The sequence below is a fragment of the Dermacentor variabilis genome, chromosome 5 (assembly GCF_050947875.1).
Source record: "Dermacentor variabilis isolate Ectoservices chromosome 5, ASM5094787v1, whole genome shotgun sequence".
NCBI classification, from domain to species: Eukaryota; Metazoa; Arthropoda; class Arachnida; order Ixodida; family Ixodidae; genus Dermacentor; species Dermacentor variabilis.
Window position 1 is genome coordinate 67510658 of NC_134572.1, and position 23657 is coordinate 67534314.

At 44.5% G+C, this 23657-nt stretch overlaps 2 protein-coding genes and 1 long non-coding RNA gene across 3 annotated transcripts in view; 2 read left to right on the top strand and 1 right to left on the bottom strand.

Moving 5' to 3' along the window:
* The window catches only part of LOC142582732 (dymeclin), a 39238-nt gene extending 16858 nt beyond the window's left edge, over positions 1–22380 (bottom strand). The window contains exons 1-9 of the mRNA XM_075692730.1: positions 22254–22380; positions 21852–22009; positions 21285–21431; positions 14685–14806; positions 12613–12685; positions 6923–7048; positions 5974–6092; positions 3038–3229; positions 1518–1693 (exon numbers count right to left, since the gene is read on the bottom strand). Of these exons, the coding sequence (XP_075548845.1) occupies positions 1518–1693; positions 3038–3229; positions 5974–6092; positions 6923–7048; positions 12613–12685; positions 14685–14806; positions 21285–21431; positions 21852–21991 (1095 nt within the window). The 5' untranslated portion in view covers positions 21992–22009; positions 22254–22380. The remainder of the gene's footprint in view (positions 1–1517; positions 1694–3037; positions 3230–5973; positions 6093–6922; positions 7049–12612; positions 12686–14684; positions 14807–21284; positions 21432–21851; positions 22010–22253) is intronic.
* Positions 7988–10103, top strand: LOC142582735 (uncharacterized). Its single transcript, XR_012828473.1, has 2 exons — positions 7988–9412; positions 9920–10103. It is a non-coding gene; the product is annotated as an uncharacterized LOC142582735 (long non-coding RNA).
* A 67-nt stretch (positions 22381–22447) lies between the features above and the next one.
* Positions 22448–23422, top strand: LOC142582733 (peroxiredoxin prdx-2-like). Its single transcript, XM_075692732.1, has one exon. It carries the CDS (start codon positions 22581–22583, stop codon positions 23280–23282), a length of 702 nt encoding a protein of 233 aa, XP_075548847.1. The 5' UTR covers positions 22448–22580; the 3' UTR covers positions 23283–23422.
* The last annotated feature ends 235 nt before the right edge of the window (positions 23423–23657 follow it).

Sequence of the window (23657 nt, forward strand, 5' to 3'; positions counted from 1 at the left end):
ATTACCTCCAATAATTATACATATGATGACATGGTATTGTGAGCAACATAACGTGGTTTTTGATATTATGGTGTATATCTGCTGAGGACACGCAGAGTATGATAATCTGTGCAAAATAGCGAGTTATGAAGTGAGCACCACCTGTTAGTCTTGATGCTACAGTTAATTGTCCTGCAAAAAGAAGAAAGAGTTAGGCAAAAAAAGAAGACCTGTACAACCAAGCAGAAACCCGACCCAAATTTTAGGGAATGGCCACGGCATCTAACGACTCCCATGTAGCGTTTTGGGTAATAGGTGTGCATTTCTTGTTCCCGTAGAACTTTTTGTAGTCCTCAAACCACCTCCAAGCACTGTACCACCTCCAAGCACTGCACTGAGCCACAGCTGTTGCAATGGTCCCGTGGAACTAATTTTTGCTTACAATTAACACTCTCAAATTAACAATTGTCAACTCAAAAATTTAAATCAAATTCTAGTGTTTTATGTGTCAAAACCACAATTTGATATGAGGCCTGCCGTAGTGGGAACATCCAGGTTAATTCTGACCAGCTGATGTTCTTTAATGTGCACCTAAATCTAAGTAGATGAGCAGTGCTCCATATTGCCTTCATCAGTATGCGACCACCCCGTCCAGTATCTAACCTACTTGTGAACCTAAAAATTTGATTTGTTTGCTTATATTAACAATCCTGCTATTCAACAGACTGCTTGAACATCATTTTAAAGGCTCTGACAGTACTTTGAAAATTTCCCATGGCACCGTGAATACACCAACAACCTGGCATTTTCTTCACCTTGTTTCTCATAACACAACTTATTCCTACAAAGCTTAATATCGATAAAGTAATGCATAGTGCTTTTCAGTTGTCAAAAATATTTACAGAAGAAAAAAGGCCAGACAGGAAAGAACTGGTTCTGTTGTGATATGCCAATTCACAAATGATGAACATTTAGCACCCAGCAAGCATAGAGAAGGACTCCAGTTAGCATAAATTTGACAATTTTCTGCAGCCAGAATCCTCCAAATCATATAAAATTCCAGCATGTTCCTCTTAAAAGACGTTTTCTTTCTAAGTTTTGTTTATATACACCAGATAGTTCTGCAACAACATACTGCTGAATGCTCCACAAAGCTCTAAAAGTGCAAATAATGAAATTTTCATGATTTACTGCAATGCACCCTATTATATGAGGTTCTAGCAACTTGACTTACATATCACCTTTAGCATGAACAGTATCCCCTTCAAGATTTATTATGCCAATGCCAATGAAATGCTTAATAAATTTTTGTTGACATTTGGAAAGAATGTTTTGCAGCCAACATTCACTGTCACATTCAGTTAGAATTGCAGATTTGCTATGAAACACCAGCCAAATTGCACAGCAACAAATAAAGTACAGTATGTGGTGCTTTAAGAAGGAATACAGATTTGAGCGACCAAATGTGACGCAAGAGCATGACGCTAGTTGGGAATGCCTAATTGCACTTCCCCACACAACACTATCCGACTACTTACTAGCATTTCAATGTTTGACCGGGAAATAACATAGGTCTTGAAGTTTCCATTTCGATGAAGCAGGAGATAAAGAAGGAGTGTTGTCTGGTCGTTGTTCATGGTAGTACACAGCGTGTCATAGAGTTTCCCGTAATCTAGCTTGAACGAAGGAATGGCTTCAACACTCCCTCCGGCATCTGCACATAAAGCATATTGGGTTTCAGTTTTCTGTGATCTTGTAAAACAGCAATAAATGTGAACCTTTGACTGAAGTTAAGGCATGAGGATTAAGCAGGAGATGCTTGAATGTACCCCATGTTGCAAGAAATTGTAACACGAATGGTGAGGAGACAGCAAAAAGGTAAGAGGTGTTGAGAAGGCTAGCCACTGGTGTTATTAGATGTTTTTAAACTTTAGCCACCACCTAGATTTCTGGGAGTCAACGTCAGCATTGCCCTTCGACAGGAGTGACCAGTGTTTCAATAATGTTCCTCTGTGATATAGGGCTATTATTAAAGTGACAAATGTTTCGAAGATTGAACTTTCCAGCTGCAATGGCAGCATCACCATTGGTTCTTCCTGTGGTGTAAGCTCTCTTATAATGATAATCATCATATCATCATGTCAATGGAAGAATATAACTTGAAGCATTCACTACTGAAAAAATGGCACCCTAACCAGTACGTGCAACCAAGACATCAACAAAGGTTGACTGCTAGCTAAAAGCAGAAGTGCCTTACAAGGCATTAGTCGCAGTGCAAGCTAAGGTGTGTAAGACAATAATAAAACAGCACCAAGGCCAAAAAATTTAGTGATGCCCGCTGCAAAAAGAGAAAGGTGTGATAGTGAATAGGTGCAAGCAGTAGCAGACCGTTTGTAGACCCCCCCCCCCCCCACAGCTGCAGATATTTTCTATAAATGGGTACTGAATGAAATGTTGCGAGTCTCAGTGCATGTTATGGTGCACTAGCTACCAGTGTCACCACTATGTCAATCTTCTGCTCTAGGTGAAATTGTAACGCCTTTGTTATGCAACACCAGCACCTACTAAGAAGTGCTGGATTGGAGGAGTCTTACTAAAGCAACTCTTCGTTCCAGCAATTACCTTACAAAGAATTACTGCAGTGCAAGGATATTGCATCTAGGGGTAGTGCTGCCTTTGAATCCAGGAGTGGAGAGGATGGTTCAAGTGGAGGACTGTTTAAAAATGCGAGTCCATGAGTCCCTCTTGACACTGATGCATGAATGCATTCTAAGCATCTGCATTCAGCAGCAACAGTTTGATTGCAGTAAGATATTGGTGCTGCAGTTCACCATTCTGCTGTTGAGTGTACTGATCATGAAGCTGCCCTCCCCCTACAAACGTCAGGTGCATAACATCTGACCTCTACCTCTAACTGTGCCTCTCTCCTGCCTCACAAGTTGCGCTGTTTGGCGCTTACACTCATCTAACAAGGGCAAAACGATGTGACAAACCACCAAACGCCGTGCAGTATAATGGCTTCAACATAGTGACTTGGGGTAGGTAGCAGTATCTGCACCTTGAGAGTTGATGAAGGAGAAGAGGGCCTTCTTGTATGGTATGCAAATGGCCTTGTCGCTTGTGCAGTGGTTGACCAGGACTAGGAGCAGCAGCAGGCTCTGCTGGGCAAGCACCGTCTCCCTGAGCCGCAATGCCTCCTTGTCCTCTTCCTTGCTCCCGTAGCCCAAGGTGAGCACATTCCAGAGGCCCGCTGCAGAAAGGCGTTACCTTAGACCCTTTGTGCATGGAAGATGAGCTAAGCTCTTTGAGTGTGTACTTGCAAGAAAGACAAATGGCAAGCCCAGGTCATTCAACACTGTTGTATTTTTCATGTAGCCCTCAAGACAATATAAGCTCACCCGTTGCTCTGTGCACGTTTTAAACTACACCAGGTGGCCCAGAAGCCTGTTGAAAAGTGAAGCTGTGGATATAATTTCTTCTTTTCTGTTTTGTCGCCAGCCATCTATTTCAAAATGGCATCATCCACATGATGAGTGAACGCTATGAGTAATGTTGAAAAGTAAAGAAAGTGGGGTGATTCAGAAAGCTTAGCTTCTTGTAATAGAGCAATCTTGTGATGCAGCATGTTGTGTTGTGCAGTGAAAGCCACCATCACTATAGTGCAAAAAAAATTTTGTTTTGGAATAAACTTTATCCTGACAAAATCTTCTTGCTTGGACTTGCTTTATATGATCAACAGAACTGTTTGCATACAGAAAAAATTCTGCCTTTCTTGCAAGTTTTTAATTTACCTTTTCTAACCATCCTTAAAGGGTTAAACACCCATTACCAGGAACATTAAAGCTGGAGTGAGTATTCAGCACTGTGAAGTTGTTTTTAAACTAAGGCTAACGTTCAAAGAGTCAGAACAATATTATGGGTGCCCTCCTTCTTCCTTTCTTATACATTTAACCTATTAAATCTGTAGTTACATCAACATGTTCAAGAAATACAAAAAAAAATGAAGCAGCACAACAAATAGCAAATGAAATGGAGCAATCACATCAGTACATTCCTTGTATTAGACAGTTTAACAAGGCTGCACAACTTCAGTTCTTGAGCATATTGTGACAATATGTTCAGCATTTAAAATAGTGAAAAGATCAGCCAGTATCCTACAAAGAAATTTGGTACATCTGTAAGCTTCTGTAGTGCAACAACAACAGTTTTGGGAATAAACGTGAAGTAGAATAAACAATGCGCTAAGTGGAAAATACATCATGCTGTAAGCTGTGGCTCAGTAGCACAATGATGCAAGAAAAAAAATGTTTTCTTTCCTACCAGATTTCAAAGCATTTCAGTCTTACGAACATAAATCTAAAAGGCATTCATCGAACAAGTGTTACAAATAAAGAATCTTGCATATGTGTATTCCATACATGTATGTATCTGTTACATATTGTCAACACAAAGAAATATCTTTCACTCCACCAGATAAAAAGAAATAAAAGACTTTGCTATCACTGCTAGAACTTTTTTGTGTTACCATGCAGGCTACCAACCGTCCCCCCTTTCTATTACCTTCGGTGCCCGGTCAAGTTGGTGCCTCAGCCCCTTCATCCCCCTTTCACCCCCCTCCCCCAAAATATTCCTGGGTACGCACCTGAGAACTGTACACGAACACTGATCTCTAAGTTGCACCTAGGCCTCCAGGCACACTGTTTCCTCAATGTTTGCTGGTTGATGGGTGTCTCTTTCAGCCTACTTTCTCATTGTTGTGCATGTGATCTGAACTGTTGCAAGAATGCTGACGTGTTGCCATCGAGTGCTTTAACACATACTCGAACATGAGTGAAGGCTGTCCAGTACACATCACTGTGCAAAGGATGGCGGAACACATATTTCCGATTCCAGCTTTTAGGGTGCAAGCGTGCACTGCGCCGCAGTGGGCAAGTGCAATGCAGACTAGCAAACATGCACAAAGCACGTAAGCTGCAGTTGATGAAGCCGCACAGGCTATATTTCAAGAGCTGAGTCACTTACCTGCGCAAGATCTTGTCAAACGATGCAAGAACACAATGACCTCAGAGCGAAACGGGTGAAACCTTAGGCATATTTTGCGCCGAGCCTAAGCTACTTGCCATCCTTTACTAAAGATGGCGGTAGTTGTCCTCTCTGTCTAAGGTAGCTAAGGTCCCTTAACTTGGTCACCTCAATGTGCTCCTCATCTCTGAGCCGACAAAGAACGCACTTAGGCTCTGCTCGTTCAACATTGACAGCGAGATACAGAAAACCTGCTTGACTCAGTGAAAAATACTTCAAATTAAAGGACATTGTGGGTGTGCAATGGCTTGGGTACAGCGCACGGAGCAGCTTGTGGTGTACTAGCTTTATGGCTAGCAGAATTGCAGAACCTGGGCCGGTATAATGTACAACTGTTCCAATCTGTTATTATTCCAAATCGGCCATTAGTCCTCCATGACAGGTCGAAGTGGCTTGGGCTCTGCCCATATTACCGGCTATGTTTGCAGATACACAGGAACGGCACAAGCAAGGAAGGCAGACGACACGGGCGCTGGTTCTCTACAGTCCAAGTCATGCGTCACTTCTGGCAAGTGGTAATGGAGGCATTTTTTGTCCAGTTTTGGTAGGAAAACACAGATTTGTTTTCAAGTGTCTTGTGATGCATCTACTCTATTTCAAGTGTAAAGTTAGCAGAGCTACAGTATGTCTGAGTTATCCAAAACTGGGCTTTTTATGTGGTCGAACATTTAGTTGCAGTAGGCCTTTAGGTACTATCTTCTAGACATTACTCTCTATCAGCTTCTAATGTATCATCAACACTTAGATAAGTGCCTGTTGTGCCTTGTTGCCGTACCACATCAAGGTGCTAAGTGCTAAGTAATGATTTGCTGGTGACAGCAAAACATAGGGAGAGGCTTTTGACACTCCTGCAAGAATTCAAACCGCCAAGGAATGTGCGCTCAAGCACACTCAAGACTTTGGTCTACTCACAGGCTAATCCAATGATGATGCTTCCGCCTCCCTCGGAGCGGTAGTAGCTCTCTGGGCACTTGTCCTGCCTCACAAAGTTTTGTAGGAGACTTTTTGTGAACAGTAGAGCATGGATTGAGCTGCAAAAGAGCATGCAAACTCTCAGGCTTCGCAGACTCCAGATGTGTAAATCTGCAACTGAACTACTTTCTTGAGGAGACACAAAGTCTGTCTACCTGATAGGTGTGCATGGAGCAAAACAAAAATGACAAAGCGCCACAGAAGAAAAACCTCAGTGTTACCATTAACGGCAGCAGTCATAGCCGAGCTTGGCTTTTGCAATGGCTTGATGATATGGCTAAGTGCTATGACTTGCACTACGATTACCTTGTTGCTATGATAAACTTATGTGCAGCTTGAAGCCCAGGTGATAAACCTGCTTCTGCTTTTAAGGGCACCACAAAGGTTTTTCACTGGTGGTCTTTCAATCTTTTTCTTACAGGCTGACTTCAAACAATTATGTGGTATATTATGTGGTATCTGGTACAGTTAGTGTGCCATTGTAACTCACTCTCTAGTGCATACCCATGTCCACAAGATGGACGCCTACATTCCTTTCTGTTAAAATCTCTATTCAGTACCACTGACTTGGATAGGTACATTGGAGCTATACTTCTTTTAGTTTACTTTTACAACATAACACTGCTTACAATATCAAACACGGGACGCAGCTTTACGGTAACAATTATGTCAGGTTAACAGACATGTGCTTGCACCAGAGTTAAGCTACTGTTACTGTTTTATGCATGTTATGTCAGAGAACCATTTAAGCAACCCTCATGAAGTCAAACAAAGCAACTTTGGAGGTTCTGTAAGATACTAGCTGGTTCTGCAGTGAAAGCTATATGCCACCAGTTAAAGCTACGTAGCAGCTTATGTCATAAAATGTATGCAGGCAGCAACTACTGACCACTTTCCTTGAAGCACGGACTTGTAGATCGGAGAGTTCGCAGATGTGTTTGACGAGAACATCTGCACGGACAACAGCACAAGCACGGTGTTGATGGCCTCCACGTGAAGCGCATAAGTGAAATCCCTGGTGAGAGACAAACATACTTCTGTTTGTGCTCCATTCATTTGAACACAAAATGGCCCAGAAACCATCAAGTTGGCATTGTAAGAACAAACACACACTGACAGCTTGTGCCCCATATACAACTATGGTATTTACTTTATCCTTTGTGTCACAATATTTCTGCATTTATTTTATCAACCTCCACCAATTTTCAACCTTCATGCTTTTAATTCAAGACACGAGTAACTCCACCCACCCTAGCATCTTTTGCTGGCTCAACAGCCACAAAGCAGCCTCTCGTACCCAGGAATGTCAAGATAGTCAAAAATGAATGTCTAGAATGAATGTCAAAACATCGTAATTTGGAGCAGCAAGAGCGTGCAGATATTATAAGGTTGCTCTCGGTTTCAGGAAATATGAACTGTTCGGCAGAGTTCTGCAATGAGGTCAGGGAACCATGAAATCATCATGGTCACGTATGTTGACCACCTCAAATCTCTGCTCTAGCCAATAAATGGTGTTTTCTAAGTCTCTCTAACCATTCATTTTTCGAGAAGAAAGGGGGTTAACCGAGGGGCCCAATTTTTATTAGTCATATCATAAGAAGCCAACAAACACTGACACCAAGGACAACACAGTTTTGGAAATTACTTGTGCTTAATAAATGAAGTATAGAAACGATAAATTAATGGAAAATTAAAGTGGATGAAAAAACAACTTGCCGCACGCAGGTGAAAAACGAACCCACAACCTTCGCATTTAGATGCGAAGGTTGTGGGTTCGATTGCTACCTGCGGCAAGTTGTTTTTTCATCAAATGCGAAGGTTGTGGGTTCGATTCCCACCTGCGACAAGTTGTTTTTTCATCCACTTTAATTTTCCATTAATTTATAGTTTCTATATTTCATTTATTAAGCACAAGTAATTTCCAAAACTGTGTTGTCCTTGGTGTCAGTGTTTGTTGGCTTCTTATGATATGACATTTATTTTTCAGTGATATTTAGTTTCCTCATAAAAACAAGCTTCTGTGTATGAAGGAGTTAAACTGACCAGCAATAATTTTTAAATTCCAACTACAGATGAATTCTTTTAATTCGAGCTTGATGGGACCAACAAAACTGATCAATTATCTGATGGGCCACATTAAAAGAGGCATAAAAAGCTTCTGGATCACCTCTGCGTCATTTGGCCCTATTTGCCTGGCTCTAACCTTCATTGAATCAAATGTGTACCTAATTTTCATGGGTTGATAGTACACGATAATGTACACCCAAATCCAACATGCACCAGGTTTTATAACAAAAGAAAAATGTGGCATGCTTCTGAGTCTGGCAATCACAAATAAGATCAAACCTGTAGAGTTTAGGAAATTTGTTTATGCCTATAATGTCCATCATTGTCAGTTTCTAACAGCTTTTTATAGCTGCATACAAACTACAACATGTCATCCTCAGTGCGGTTCACACCTAGACCAACCACTTTGCAAGTTCACCCTGCAACACATGCAAGTCTCCAGAGTGCCAAAAACATGGGATGCAACTCTATTTCCACTACCTTAGCATGTAAAATACCATCTTTTGAAAGAGGTTCTGTAATTAAATACTGAAAATGGCATGCCATCATCATTTTCTTATGTGAAAACTTGTTCTGGCACCATCTTGTGATTACAATCGCAATGACGCTGGATCAGACTTGCTGTCATAGCTGTAGCTATGTGGCCATGGCTAATGCCGTAAATGCGATTTCAGTTTCGTATGGCTGGAATGCTACTGAATCAGTAATGCGCAGGCAATTTAGGTACCAGTAGGAAGAAAGGTGTCCATTAGGATCAGGCAAAAAAGATAAATCATTCATCCTGAGCTGCTATTATTGCTTCAAAATCTGTTGAAGTTGGGCTGGAAACTGGAGCTTTCGGTATGAGATGTCTTTGACACCTTTTTCGTCATCTAAGCACTACCAAGACAGACTCTGGCACTATATGGGTCACAATAGGCTCCATACAGTCGAGTTTGCGGCTACTCTGGCGCCATCTGCCACAGCGAAGCGACAGCTCTGGGAAGGTGGCTCTGCGGCTCAGCTGACTTGATGCGTATTACTTCACGCGCACTGCACTTCGTGTCAGCCACGGTTGGGGCCGTTTTGCTATGTTAGTTAGCCCTCCCATTCATTCTTCGGATACGTCTTCTGACAGTGCAATGACATGCACTTTATGGACAAGCGTCGAAATTACAGAGGTGCGAAAAAGAACAAGTGGAACTGGTGATACTGCTGCGTAAAAGACTCACAGCCATGAAGGCCAGCCCGGAATAAAATGATACGTGTTCCCGAGAAGGCCTTAGGAACTAGGACAGTGAAAGAAATGAATCGCAGCAGTGAGGGGAGTGAGGTAAGTCAGCTTCTGTCATCATATTTGTGAGAATGGTTTTTGCAAATGGTGCTACACGTGTGCACTGCACAGCTTGTGCTACGCTAGCGGTCATGGCCGGGTCAGCTGGTCAACATTGAAAATGCATTTGTCACGACAGTGCTGATTTGACTACTGCTTAGTGTAGGCTTCGTGTTTGGTTTGATCAGGATAAGAGTGGCGTGTGTGATGAGCAATATTTTATGTCGAGGAAGCTTACTTTATGCTGGCAAGTGCTCGTTCATAGAAAATACTCGTTTCTGCTGCTGGCGTCAGTGGCGCAATTTCACATGGTGCAATTTTTCTTGCGACTTTACATTTGCAAAATCACCTTGAAAAAGCAAAGGGCGTACGCAAGCAAAATAATTCGCAAGCGAAATCAGACCTTATGAAAAGGGCATAATGAACCTCTATCATTGTACATAATGAAAAATGAACAGTCGCATCATATAAATTCAGATCTCGTGGTCAATTAATCTCATTTTTCAGCTGCAGATGCTTCCGAATGGGTCCCAAAGGAATCAACCTGGATATGCTCTAATCATGTCGTCAATGGAGAAAAAAGCACAATCGAAAGTCATACTGACAGCAATCCCATGCTTATTCCGGACCTTTACAAGGTATGGCAGGCTGACAAGAATAATCTGATGAATAAAAAGACCTGATAAATAAAGGTTCGTTTGTCCCACTTAATTGCCGCATGAAGCGACTCGTAGGTACGCCGATTACGTCGGCAAATAGGTCCCAGTTCTGCGTTCAGCAGTGAGCGCCGACAAACTGCCTACAACTGCTTCAAATCCGCAAAAGCTTTCATTTGGCGCTGTGCTAGACGACGATGAAGCACACAGAATGTTGGAGCATCGTGGAGTCACACAGTCACTTTCAATCAAGATCGCGCACGACCGGACCAAATTTCTCAATTTCAATTGAGCACGGTCACTGCTACATGGTCTAAAAATTCGAATCGAGTTAGTTTAGCTCACTCGGCATGATGGTGCTGACGACAGCCTACGATCGCGATCATGAAGCTCGAACTCATTGCACGCATCGCGATTGACTAAACACATATAGACAAAATCGTGATCCAAAGTGACCGTGCAGCTGTACCTGGTTCAGATCTAACTGTATGGCAATCTGAAGTAACAATGTAAGTTACAACATGACACGGGCATGAAATGATAGGCCACGGCTTACAATGCGCCGGAGCGAAATGAGGCATGCATCAGCAACAGCAAGGAGTGGATTAAAAATCGGTCAACCTATTAGAAGCATGTTTTCAGGGTGCCAGTTTAGTGACTTCGATGTTAGCGCCTCTGTGTGTTTGTTTTTCTCTTCTGCATCTTCCTGTTTCTTGTGCTACAAGAAAAACTTCGATGTTAGTGTCACAGTAGGCTTTACTCATGTGCAGGATGACTTCGTACAGTGGTTTTCTGTGCTGCAAATGGCATTTGACGTGAACGTCCAGGCCATCCACTTCTTTTGCGGAAAGAACATGTGAAGTAGCGTACAGCTTGTCTCCGCTGGTTAACGTAGCAGCATGAAAGTAAGTACCTCTCCTGTTCCTTTAATATGCCTAAATCAGCGAAAAGTATTTGCAACACCACCAAGGACCATGCTGCACACAAAAAACGGTGAACCGCGAATATATGCGTGGCTTTTGGTGACATTTGCACAAAGCTTAAATTTCGCGGTCTTCCCAAGTTTCCACTGTTGTACCGCTCGCTACAGGCGGCACTGAGCAGTGCGGCACCGCTGCTGCTCAGAGGTGCTGCCTCTTCACTGGATGGAGCCTATTGGGGTCTCCAATGGCATCAAAAGCGTCTGTGCTGATGAATCAAGTTTGAATTACACAGCAAAGGCCCATTTCAGGATCTAAATAACAGCTTGGGCTCATAGAAATGTATGGCCCTGCCGACTGGGACCTTCAGTCAGGTTCAAATTAAGCAAGGAGTTGAATTAACTGGAGTCAAATTAACGAAATTCTATTATAGCTTGCTGCATCAAATTCATAGTTTACGCCACAGGGAGATAAATGCACAGTGTCAAGACATCTTGTCAGCTTGTACAGTGCTCACAAATTTAAACCTGAACAATTCCTAAACTACTACAATGCATCTGGGTCACAGTTTCCCCTGCATTTTGTACACTTGAAACTACTCCATGCTTAGAAACTGGCTACCTAGCGTTTACATGTCGCAGTACCATGTAATTGCCCATAAAAGCTATACTTTGCTGTTCATGTTTCAATTCATCAACGCTGTACTTGCACATAATACGAACATGACCATCCAAATGATGGTAGTTACAAAGCAACCTTGGACAACTTACAACAGGCACAGAAAATTTCTGCTTCTGTGTTACGCCATTAGCACTGCATAACTCATTTCTAAATATAATCTTTGAGCCTGCGATAACAATGCCATATCTTCCTTTTTTTTTCTTTTCAAGAATTATGGCACAACGTTGAGGTGTGGCTACTAGATGGATGGAAAAGGAAAGGTTTTCAAAGTGCATGATTTGTTCATAAAAGTGTACAGGATACAATGTGCTCCACAGACTCCTATAAATTCAGGATGCTATATTGGAGTCAAATTTTGCTATGTTGTTAATTTCCCCTATATTGGAATTTTGAACCAATCAGATAAGAGCATAGCTGCCTTGTGAGTAAATCAGAGCTGACAAGACAATGGAATTCGACTGCCCAGAATAGCATCCCCAGATACGATATGGGCAAGCACTAAGTTCGCCAACATAAATCTACAGCTATCGCTTAGCAACCACAAGCTTGCTTTCTTGATCTCTTCAAAACAACATGGCTCAACTCACTTCCTAAATTTGTGCATGTGGATTATGTACAGATAAATCTTAACATTAATCTTGAAAGATGAGAATTTTTTTTTCAGCGTTTGGGGTACAGAAATCGCACTGGATTTGCACCTCTCAAACTTGCCACTAAACATGGTAAAAAAATTTTTAAAGTCAACATGAGCAAGCTGCCTTTAGGCTCGCTTACATCAGAAGCGTGAACCAATATGCCTACATGCGTTACCCTACCAAAAGTTCAAGCAACCATTCAAACATGTGCTCTACCTGCAGTGAGCTATTCTCACTGCTGGTACCTGTAAGTGAACCCAACCCTCTACCTCTCGAGCATTAACAAAGGTCAAGCTTGTTCAACTTACAGCAGCGGAACGTCAACAACAATTTCAACTAAAGCATTCACCAAGGAATCCAAGAGATCTTCCTTTTTTGCATCTGAAAGGTATAAATGGTTGGGCATGCAAAAGTAAAGGAGTAAGCAAAATACAAAAGGCATACCAGCTCAATATAAAAAATACACATTTAACTGTGTCATACTATCGATACACTACTTACACAATAAATTATGCCAAGGCATTAGAAGACATTGGAGCAAGGCTACATAAATGAATGTAAAGAAAAATACTTTATGTAAGATGGCAAAATATTCATATATAATCCTACAACAATGTAGCTTTGGTAGCAAGAGAAGCATAGGCTCAGAAAAAAAGAAAAGGAATATGCAAGAAAAAGTTGTAATAAACCGCAAGCAGTCAAGATGAAAATGCTGCTTGCATGAGTTAGAGTGGATACTATTTGCATACAGACTAGTAGCTTTCTGAAAAAAAAAAAGTGTAACACTTATCAAGTTGAAACATTGCATCATATCATAATGCATAAAGCAAGCAGTCATAACAATGCAATGGTTGTTTCTACACCTTAAAAGAACATCAAAAAATTATGCTAAGTTCGCCCAGTCTGACAGACTGCACTTAGGAAACTGCACATTTCCCAGATTTGTGAGCTGATGCTTGGCGAATCAAGAAAAACACAAATGAAAAACAGACAACACCAGGGAGTTTTAGTCTGGACATGGACACAACCACAAGCCACAGCTCTGGTGGTGCCGTCCTGTGACACTGACGTCTATCACAATACCCAGAACTATTACTGAATAGGCAGGCTTAGCTTTACTAAGCTGCTATAACAAAGGTGTCAACAGCAACATAATAATTAATGCACAGCAGCTCTTTTCTGTTCTTTCAAAAAGAACAGTCATGCAACACAAGAGATTTTGTAACACATCAATGAATGAAGCACTACATAATGCCACAACCAGAGCTGTTGCTGATGGCCACGTTCCTAGCGTTCTGGTATTTCGCAAATGCAAATATATATATATATATATATATATATATATATATATATATATATATATATATATATATATATATATATATATATATATATATATATAATGTGGCAGGTTGTTTTTTCATCCATTTTCATTAATTTATAATTTCCTTAATTCATTTAGTAAGTACAATTTCCCCTATGTTGTTATGTTGTCCTTGGCGTCAATGTTTATTGGCTTCTTAGATAGATTATGGGGTTTTACGTGCCAAAACCACTTTCTGATTATGAGGCACGCCGTAGTGGGGGACTCCGGAAATTTCGACCACCTGGGGTTCTTTAACGTGCACCTAAACCTAAGTACACGGGTGTTTTCGTATTTCACCCCCGTCGAAATGCGGCCGCCGTGGCCGGGATTCGATCCCGCGACCTCGTGCTCAGCAGCCTAACACCTTAGCCACTGAGCAACCACGGCGGGTGATTATTGGCTTCTTAGAATATATATATATATATATATATATATATATATATATATATATATATATATGAGCTATGGCACACTACAACCTTGAAATTCCCATCTAGCTCCCCCAATATATTAGTTTGGCAGCATTGCTAAATAATTAAATATAACACCAGATTCAGAAGTAACAAATGACTGAACATGGATGCCCTGTGGGAAGCTCTTTCACAAGAGAATTGCGTAAATACACAAAATCATTATGAAGCCCGTGACACCAGCCTAGATCACTGGTGTTGCAGTGTTGATGCAATTTTCAAGATTGGTAAATTTAGTGTTTGTTCTCCCTAACAACCCCAATGAATTTAGCAGTGTAATAAGACGTCGTAGTGGGCAAGATGGTTCTGAGACATGGTGGGATACTATACCGAGAAGGAAGACTAAGGAAAAGGACATAATGAACTGAGACACTAGACAGAGACAAGTCGATAGTCTGCACTTAATAGGTCTCTAGTCTCGCAGTTCATGTTATTGTCCTTAGCCTTGCTTTACAGCTGAGTGTTCCAGCATGTGACAGTGCAAATAATTTGTTTCTGTCTGGTGTCCATCTAAGTGTTGTAGCATAAGAGTAGGACTGCTTACCTCCTACAGTCGGTACCTGAAATTGCTTTACAACATTGTCTTCAGTCACGGTGACTATGAAGTATTTCAGGATGAACCGTATGATGAACAAAGCATTGTACGTTTGCCAGGTGAAGATGTTACTGTGGAAAAAGAAGTAAGTAAAGGGTACAGCATACAATAAGCCCTAGTTTTCATAACTATATTTTTGACAGTGCGGCTTTTCGTTAGTGGAGGATAAAGCTGGTAGAACCGCACTGAGATGTTTTAGACAGCAATATCCGGGGAATGCAAAAATTTGTAGCTAGGACATGGGTTGCTGATTTCCTCTATTTCTTATTGTGAACTATCATGGTGAAAATTAAATACTGACAATTTCACGTCTTCCTGCATTAAGCTCGATTCTAGCAAATGCATAGAGTGCGTTTATTAAAAAGAAATTTTGCCAGCCTTCTTACTACCTCCCATCACAGCTACTGGTCACAAAGGACATCACTGCAATAAACTCAATGTTATATACATTTTGTGAACAGCACACTGCTGCTGCAATTCAGTGGAACCCTCAGTGACAGCCAGGCAATCACATAAACCTCTAAATGTTCTCTAAATCTGTCATCCACAAATTTTGGTGATATTCACAATTGGTGAGACAGATAAGCTATACAACAATGTAGTTGTGGTTTCCCAAATATGTAAGGGCAAAAGCAAGCTGTGCACCAGCAAGTGCTCCGCTTTCCTCTAAATATGCAGCTATGCACTCTAGGCAAAATAGTCTGTTGTGAACAGAGGAACTTCTTATCTGTGTGTGCATTTGCTGTTTTATTTATGACAAACTATTAGTCCTTTGCTCATGCACTTTCCCATTATCCTTATTATCGGTGGTGCTAAAACATGACATTTAGCCACCCTTGCTTCGTGCTCCTGCTGTTTCATATCAATATGCTGGTAAGCTGATGCCAATGAGTGTCTTTGAGTTGGCCATTGATTATATATTGCTACGGAACAGTATTTGCGATGACAAAGAGGTGAGCAGGGCGAAGACGACGACGACGATTAGAGGCTAGCGTGGGCTGTTGCCTCTTGGCCAAGTGCGGCGCATTTCCTTGTAAATATACTTGTATATAGCTTTTCGTCTGCGTCTTCCTACGTAACATATCTGGTGGAGGTGGACATTCCCTGTACCTCGTCACAGAGCTTCGCAGTGGAAGGTACGTCGAGCCTTCCTTCATGGCTCCCGGCGACAACTCGACTCCACTGGCTCCGACACCTGCTGCCAGTTCGACGACCTATATCACTCTCCCCACTCCCCGTGATCCTGGCGTATTCTCTGGCAAAGATGGGGAAGACGTTGAAGACTGGATTAGCCCGTACGAACATGCCAGTCGCAATAACCGGTGGGACCCTACTATCATGCTCGCCAACGTAGTCTTTTACCTCGGTGGCACACCTCGAGTTTGGTTTCGGACGCATGAAGATGAGCTCACCAGCTGGGATTCGCTTAAGCAAAAGGTCCGAGACTTGTTTGGCAACCCCATGGTCACAAACTTGCCTTGGCTCTGTGCCGCAAAGTTGACACACACATGACTGAGTCAGACAAGGTTTCCCACATCCTCAAAGGCATTGCCGATGATGCCTTCAACTTGCTCGTCTTCAACAATGTGGCGACGGTGGATGCAGTTATATAAGAGTGCCACCTCGAACTCGCTAAAAGCCGACGTATCGACCAGCAGTTTGCCCGTCTGCCCAACACCTCAACAACATCGTCCTGTGCGGACGCTCCTCGTCCCAACAACACTGGCGATGTTACTAGAATCGTCCGGCGAGAGATCGAGGCCACCTATCCGGCTGCCTTTGACTCCAGCCCCTCCAACGCACCTGCAATCACGGTTTCCCTGATCAAGGCAGTTCTCCGCCAGGAGTTCGCAAACATGGGCCTTCACACCATCTGCTCAGCCCATCGCCCTGATACCCACCCGGCTTTTTCGATTCCGCCCCGTCCTGCATCTTCTCACCCACCATGTTTCCGCAACCCGTCTGAATGGTGCACTGCTGATGACAAGCCCATTTGTTTTCACTGCCATCGAATCGGGAACATTTCTCAGCACTGTCGCAGTCCCTGGAGTTCCCCGAACCGGACTACTTATACTGCCTACTCTCACCCCCCAGGTGGCCCTTCTTGTCCCTATGGCGCCCGCTCCGATAATGCTGCCACAGATTCTTCTGCACCGAACCGCCCCTATTCTTGTTCGCCTTCGCCCCAACGATGACAATCTCTCTCCCCCCAGCCCCGTCGTTCCTATTCACCGATTCCCTTCGGACGCCACTCCCAGCCGGAAAACTAGACGATGCAGCGCCTCGAGGTGACGCTGCATTGCTCCCTACGCCGCCAAATCCTCTACTGACGTCGCCCACTCATCTGAACCTCCTTGATGTGCAAGTCAACGGTGTTTCTGTATCTGCTCTTATAGACACTGGGGCGCATTTGTCGGTAATGAGTGCTGACCTTCGTAACAGGCTGAGGAAAATAATCACGCCTGCCACGACGCCTGTTGTCTGTGTCGCCAATGGCGGAACAGCCCCTGTAATTAGTGTGTGTGTCACCCACGTCTCCTTCACCGATCACTCCACTATCGTGCTATTCACAGTTATCGCCCACTGTCCCCACGACATCATCCTCAGCTTAGACTTCCTCTCCGCACATTCTGCTCTCATCGATTCTTCCGCCAGTACTCTCCGTCTTGACCTGCCTGTTCTGGATCCCGCTGAACCATACCCCAGTCACCTCGATTCCGTCGACTTCGTTCGCTTGCCACCTTTGGCACTGAATTACGTTGACTTCGTGTCATCCCCACCAGTCCCCAACGGTCACTACATCGCGGCTCCTATGCAAGACGTCCTTCTTACACACGGGATCACAGTACCACATGCAGTTTTATCTATTACGGCAAATTGCATCTGCCTGCCAGTGGTCAATTTTGGCTTGACGACACAAGTGCTGCCACGTGGGATGTCTCTGGCCCAGCTTTGCTCATTCGAGGATCACTCAGTAGCATCTATTGCAGTAGACGACAATTCAGCCGATCCTCCTCTACCATCGTAGTCGGCAACTTGTACTATCGCCGACTTACAGAAAATGATTGCGCCTGACATGCCGTCCGAGCACACTCGTGATCTCTACTGCATTCTGTTTTCCTACCACGATATTTTTGACTGTAACGATCATCCTTTGGCCCAAACTAGAGCTGTTAAACATCGCATTAATACCGGCAATGCCCCTCCTATTCATCGCCACCTGTATCGAGTGTCACCAGCTGAGCACCAAGTTATTCACGCCAGTTATTCAAGTAGTCCATGGGCGTCACCTGTTGTACTGGTAAAAAATAAGGATGGCTCATGGTGCTTTTGCGTGGATTATCAGCACCTTAACAGGGTTACCAAAAAGGACGTGTATCCCCTACCTCGAATTGATGACGCCCTTGACTGCCTCCCACGGTGCTCGCAATATCTCCTCTATTGACCTTCGCTCCGGCTACTGGCAGATTGCCGTGGACAATCTTGACCGCGAGAAGACTGCTTTTGTAACACTCGATGGTCTTTATCAATTCAAAGTGATGCCGTTCGGTCTATGTAACGCTCCTGCCCCTTTTGAAGGCATGATAGACTCCCTTCTTCATGGTGTCAAATGGTCCACATGCCTGTGCTACTTGGACGACGTTATAGCATTCTCCCCAACGTTTGCTATGCACCTCGAGCACCTCTCAGCAGTCCTGGATGTTTTTCGTCGAGCCGGTCTGCAACTCAACGCATCGAAGTGCCAATTCGGCCGTCGCCAGATCACCGTCTTTGGACATCTTGTTGACGTGAACGGAGTGCAACCGGACCCAGGCAAGATCCATGCTGTTACGCACTTCCCTGTTCCAAAGTGTGTCAAGGATGTGTGCAGCTTCATCAGCCTTTGTTCGTACTTCCGCCGTCTCGTGAAAAATTTCGCGGCCATAGCATGACCACTAACCGAGCTTTTGAAGAAAGATGCCCCTTTCCAGTGGGGCGATAACAAGGCATCTGCAGTCTCGCTTCTAAACGACCTGCTCACAACACCTCCCGTTCTGGTCCATTTTGATCCTTCTGTGCCTACCAAAGTCCGTACTGATGCCAGTGGTCACGGAATTGGCGCAGTACTGGCACAACGCCAGCGTGGCCACGACCGTGTTATCACTTACGTCAGCAGGCTCCTCTCGCCCGCGGAGCGCAACTATTCCATCACTGAGCGTGAGTGTCTGGCCCTAGTTTGGGTGGTTGCAAAGTTGCACCCATACTTATATGGCCGACCCTTTTCCGTTGTCACAGACCATCATGCGCTTTGCTGGTTATGCTCACCGAAAGATCCTACAGGAAGACTTGGTCGCTGGTCCTTACACCTCCAAGAATATTCGTACTCTGTAGCCTACAAATCTGGCCGACTACACAAGGACGCTGACTGCCTGTCTCGCTACCCGGTAGATGAGCCTGACGACGCTGACAGTAGTACCGCGCACAGCATTTTCTCTGTGTCTGCCTTTGCTAACATCGCTGATGAGCAGTACCGAGACCTATCGCTGCGAGCACTCATCGAGCGTCTGCGCTCTACACCTACCAACGCATCCGTTCGCGAATTGTCCTCCAGGGTGGCATTCTGCGCCGAATTAACTTCCTCCCTAATGGATCTGATCTTCTTGCCGTGTCAAAACATCTATGACAGACTGCGCTCTTTGATATGCATGATGCACCCACTGCAGGACATCTTGGAGTAAACCGCATGTACGACCGCATCTGCCACCGCTTCTATTGGCCTGGTCTCGCTCACTCCGTCCGACGCTATGTTGCTGCCTGTGATCCCTGCCAGCTTCGGAAAACACCTGACGTGCTACCTGCCGGTCATCTCCAGCCGATCACCGTCCCTGTGGAACCGTTCTTTTGTGTTGGATTAGACCTCCTCGGTCCCTTTCCCACGTCATCCTCTGGGAACAAATGGGTAGCCGTCACAACTGATTACGCCACCCGATACGCTATCACGCGGGCTCTCCCTACCAGTTGCGTCAGTGACGTAAGGACTTTCTCTTGCGTGCATTATTTTGCTTCATGGCACCCCGCGACAGCTGCTTACTGACCGTGGTCATAACTTCCTCTCGAAAGTTATCACTGACATTGTGCGTTCCTGCTCCATTCAATACAAGCTGACTACCTCGTACCATCCTCAAACCAATGGCCTAACAGAGCAGTTAAACCATACTCTTACCGATATGCTGTCCAAGTATGTTTCCGAAGACCACCACGACTGGGACATTGCCCTTCCTTACGTCACATTTGCATTAAAATTCTTCCCGGCATGACACCGCCGGATTTTCTTCATTTTATCTACTGTAGGGTCACGAACTGACATTGCCCCTTGACACGGCACTTCCTCCTGCTGCGGTCTCAACAAGCGAATATGCGCATGACACCATCACCCTCGCCGACCATGCATGCCAGCTTGCCCATACACGACTGATGGCCTCGCAAACCACTCAGCAGCGTCAGTACAACGCCTGCCACCGTGACGTAGAGTTTTCGCCTCTCGTGCACCTGTGGTCGCCCTCTCATCATGTCAGACTTTCAGAAAAGCTCCTTTCGCGATACACGGGGCCCTATCGCGTGCTGCACCAGGTGACGCCTGTGACGTACGAAATTGCTCTTGTGCGTTCAACCTCGTCCTTTACTCTGGTATTTAGTGATGTTGTGCACATCAGTAGGCTCAAGGCCTACTACACTGCTTCCGAGTCCGGCGTTTAGTCGCTCTGGGACGGCGCTTTTGCTGCCAGGGGCAGTTCTACAGAACAGTATTTGCGATGACAAAGAGGCGAGCAGGGCAAAGACGACGACGACGATTAGAGGCGGGCATGGGCTGTTGCCTCTTGGCCAAGTGAGCCGTATTTCCTTGTAAATAAACTTGTATATAGTTTTCCATCTGCGTCTTCCTACGTAACAATATCTTTGACAGCCTAACTCAATTCGAAGAACAAACTTGGCCTCTTCCATGCATTTGAGTTACTGTGTAGAGTGTTCCTCTAGTCTGAGGATGAATGTCAATTTTGCGATGCACCAAAAGCATGGCCTTTTGAAGTCGTAGCATGACATACTATCACAATAGTGGAGCTCTGCAATCTTAGGGGCCAAAAAACACCTCATGCACAATCACAAATTTGTTGAGTGTAATGGAGTCTGACACTACTTAATAAAGATAGTATGCTTCTATGTCATTTTCTGATCTATTTTACTACCTTGGCCAAGACAGTAAACCAACACAGAGCCACTCCTCTATTTAATTTTCCCTCCTTTTTATGCAACATTCTACAGATTTCTATTATGCCGTGGGAGGGATGGTTGGAGGATGACGTCACTACCGATTAGATGCTGCAAGATTCACTGCACACTTCATTTTCCTTTGCCACATTTATGCATTTGCTTGATTTTTTGTATGTGTTCCGTATAACACCCTACTTTACATATGTTTCACTGCCCGGTACACCGGTCTGCACTTTTAGGGGTGATGATGCATTCACGCAGTCTCAAACATTGCAGTGCAAATAATTCGAAGAAACATACTTGTCACACTGCGCTGATGCCTTCAGCTCAAGTGCTCGGGTCAGGAACACGCTGACCAGTGCACTAAAATTGCCTGAAACTGCATTGTTCTGCAAAAGCGTTTCAAGCAGTGGCTCCAAGGAATTATCAAGGTGGCTGTACTCCTCCCTGCAATAAAGCAAACGTGAATGTGCTTTTAATCATAAGTTGCATGTTTCAATACAGTACCCGCTGTAATAACGAAAACGATAAGTACTTTTCACTGCACTTCATATCTGCTTGCACTTTACATATATGTATATGTGCCTGTGGAAAACGTACACGCTCAAACGACCGATAAGCGTAACCTATCTGCTTAATCAAAGCCGAACATGGCAAGCTAATTGCTGTATTCCTGGTCAGGGAGTATCGGATGTCTATGTGTTTCTGATGTCTGCGAAGACAGGTGAACAATGTTCCATAACAACTTTAAACAGAGTAGCTACATGGCTTTCTCCGACGACCCGAGTCGACCTCTCAGCAAACGAAAACAAGTGAAACCACTATTGACACGAATCCACGTCTTTATCGAAATGCTAACGAGCTTACCCGGTTCTTGGCGGTCGAATGGTGAAAGACAGCAGCTGGTTCCAAAAGGGGTCATTTGGCGTGATGGGTTCTTTGCTAACGAAACGCTGTAGGTGTTCGTTCTTTTTCAAATCATGGAGCGAACTTGTAGCCGTCCCCATTTCGGCGATTGATCAGCCCTGTGAGTGCAACAATTTATTTCAACAGATATAGCATTTCCAATTGATCTTGCGGCAGGTCGACAGTGAGAATCGCTGCTCCGAAATTAGACGTCACTTAGTACACGACCAGTGTAAAAAGAGACGGAGGTCAAAAGCATAGTAGGCGTCCCTTTAAACGCCAAGTGCGCGGCAAAGGCGCGGCGATGAAACACGTCAGGAAGAGTTTTTCGCTCCGATGACAGCCCAGTGCACAAATACGAACCTCAAGGGAGGAGCAGCGGCTTCATCGCTCACATTTGGACAGCCCAAGGTAGCTAAAACACGAAAAATCAACGCCGGTGGTGTGGCCGAAGTCACCGCAAAAACCTACGCGTGGATACGTGCTCAGTTACGTAACATATCCGCTTCCGCCCAGCGATTGCGGCGTCCTCGCCAGGGAAAAACGAGCAAGATCGCTTCTCACGACGTTTGCGAGACTTAACGAGAGTTTGAAGCTGAAGAGAGACGAACGCTAGCCCTTAATTTATCATACCGGCCAGTGTGTGCGCGTTTCGTACTTTATTTGGCACCAAGAAGTCAAGTATTTGTCATGTCGCGTGTGTTCGCCTCGGTGCTTCGGCGTAGCATCTCGTGTGCTGTTGCCAGCACGCCTCGCAACACCGGCTTCCAGACCCAACGCTTACTACACGTTGCACCAAGGCTTCTAGCGCCTGAAGTATTAAAACCTGCTCCGCCGTTCAAGGGTACGGCGGTGGTCGGCAGCGAATTCAAAGAGCTGTCTCTCGCCGACTTCAGCGGGAAGTACCTTGTCCTATTTTTCTATCCGCTCGACTTCACTTTCGTGTGCCCGACAGAGATCATAGCCTTCAGCGACCGCGCCGACGAGTTCAGGAAGCTCAACACCGAGGTTGTTGCTGTTTCTATCGACTCTCACTTCTCCCACTTGGCTTGGGCCAACACTCCACGGAAGAATGGCGGATTGGGCGGCGTGAACATCCCCATGCTATCAGACCTGAACAAGACCATTTCTCGCGACTACGGAGTTTTGTTGGAGGGCCCCGGCGTGGCTCTTCGCGGACTGTTCATCATTGACCCGAAGGGCATCGTGCGACAGATAACCATCAACGACCTTCCTGTGGGACGCTCGGTGGACGAGACGCTGAGGCTGGTTAAGGCATTCCAGTTTGTCGAGAAGCACGGCGAAGTCTGTCCTGCAGGTTGGCAGCCTGACTCGCCTACCATCAAGCCTGACCCCAAGAATTCGCAGGAGTACTTCAATAAAGTTAACTAGGGAATTCTAAAAACGTTTGCTGGAACAAAGTGAGCTGCGTTTGCAAACTGTAGTAGTTATTGCTGGCCAACATTCATTCTTTTGTTTGGATTGGCCACATGTTACAACCATATTTTCTCTAATAAACCGGTGATACGGCAGTGTGGGCTCATTCAGCTTTCACCATTTCATGTGTGCTTTGTGTTCCTGTCGTCAGTCTTGTTTCTCGTTAAGCGCTAGCAGCAATATATTGTTTTGTTGGCATCAAACCTTTGTGCGCCCTGCTTTTTGAACAGGCTGAATCAACCATTTCTTAAATCACTGAGAGGTAGAATACTTGAAGGAAGACAGTGAATATTCAGCATTCCATATTCTGCCATGCTAGCCTACAGAGGC

Excerpts from the sequence above, each read along its gene's own strand:
- LOC142582733 (XM_075692732.1), top strand. The coding sequence starts at position 22,581 with ATGTCGCGTGTGTTCGCCTCGGTGCTTCGGCGTAGCATCTCGTGTGCT.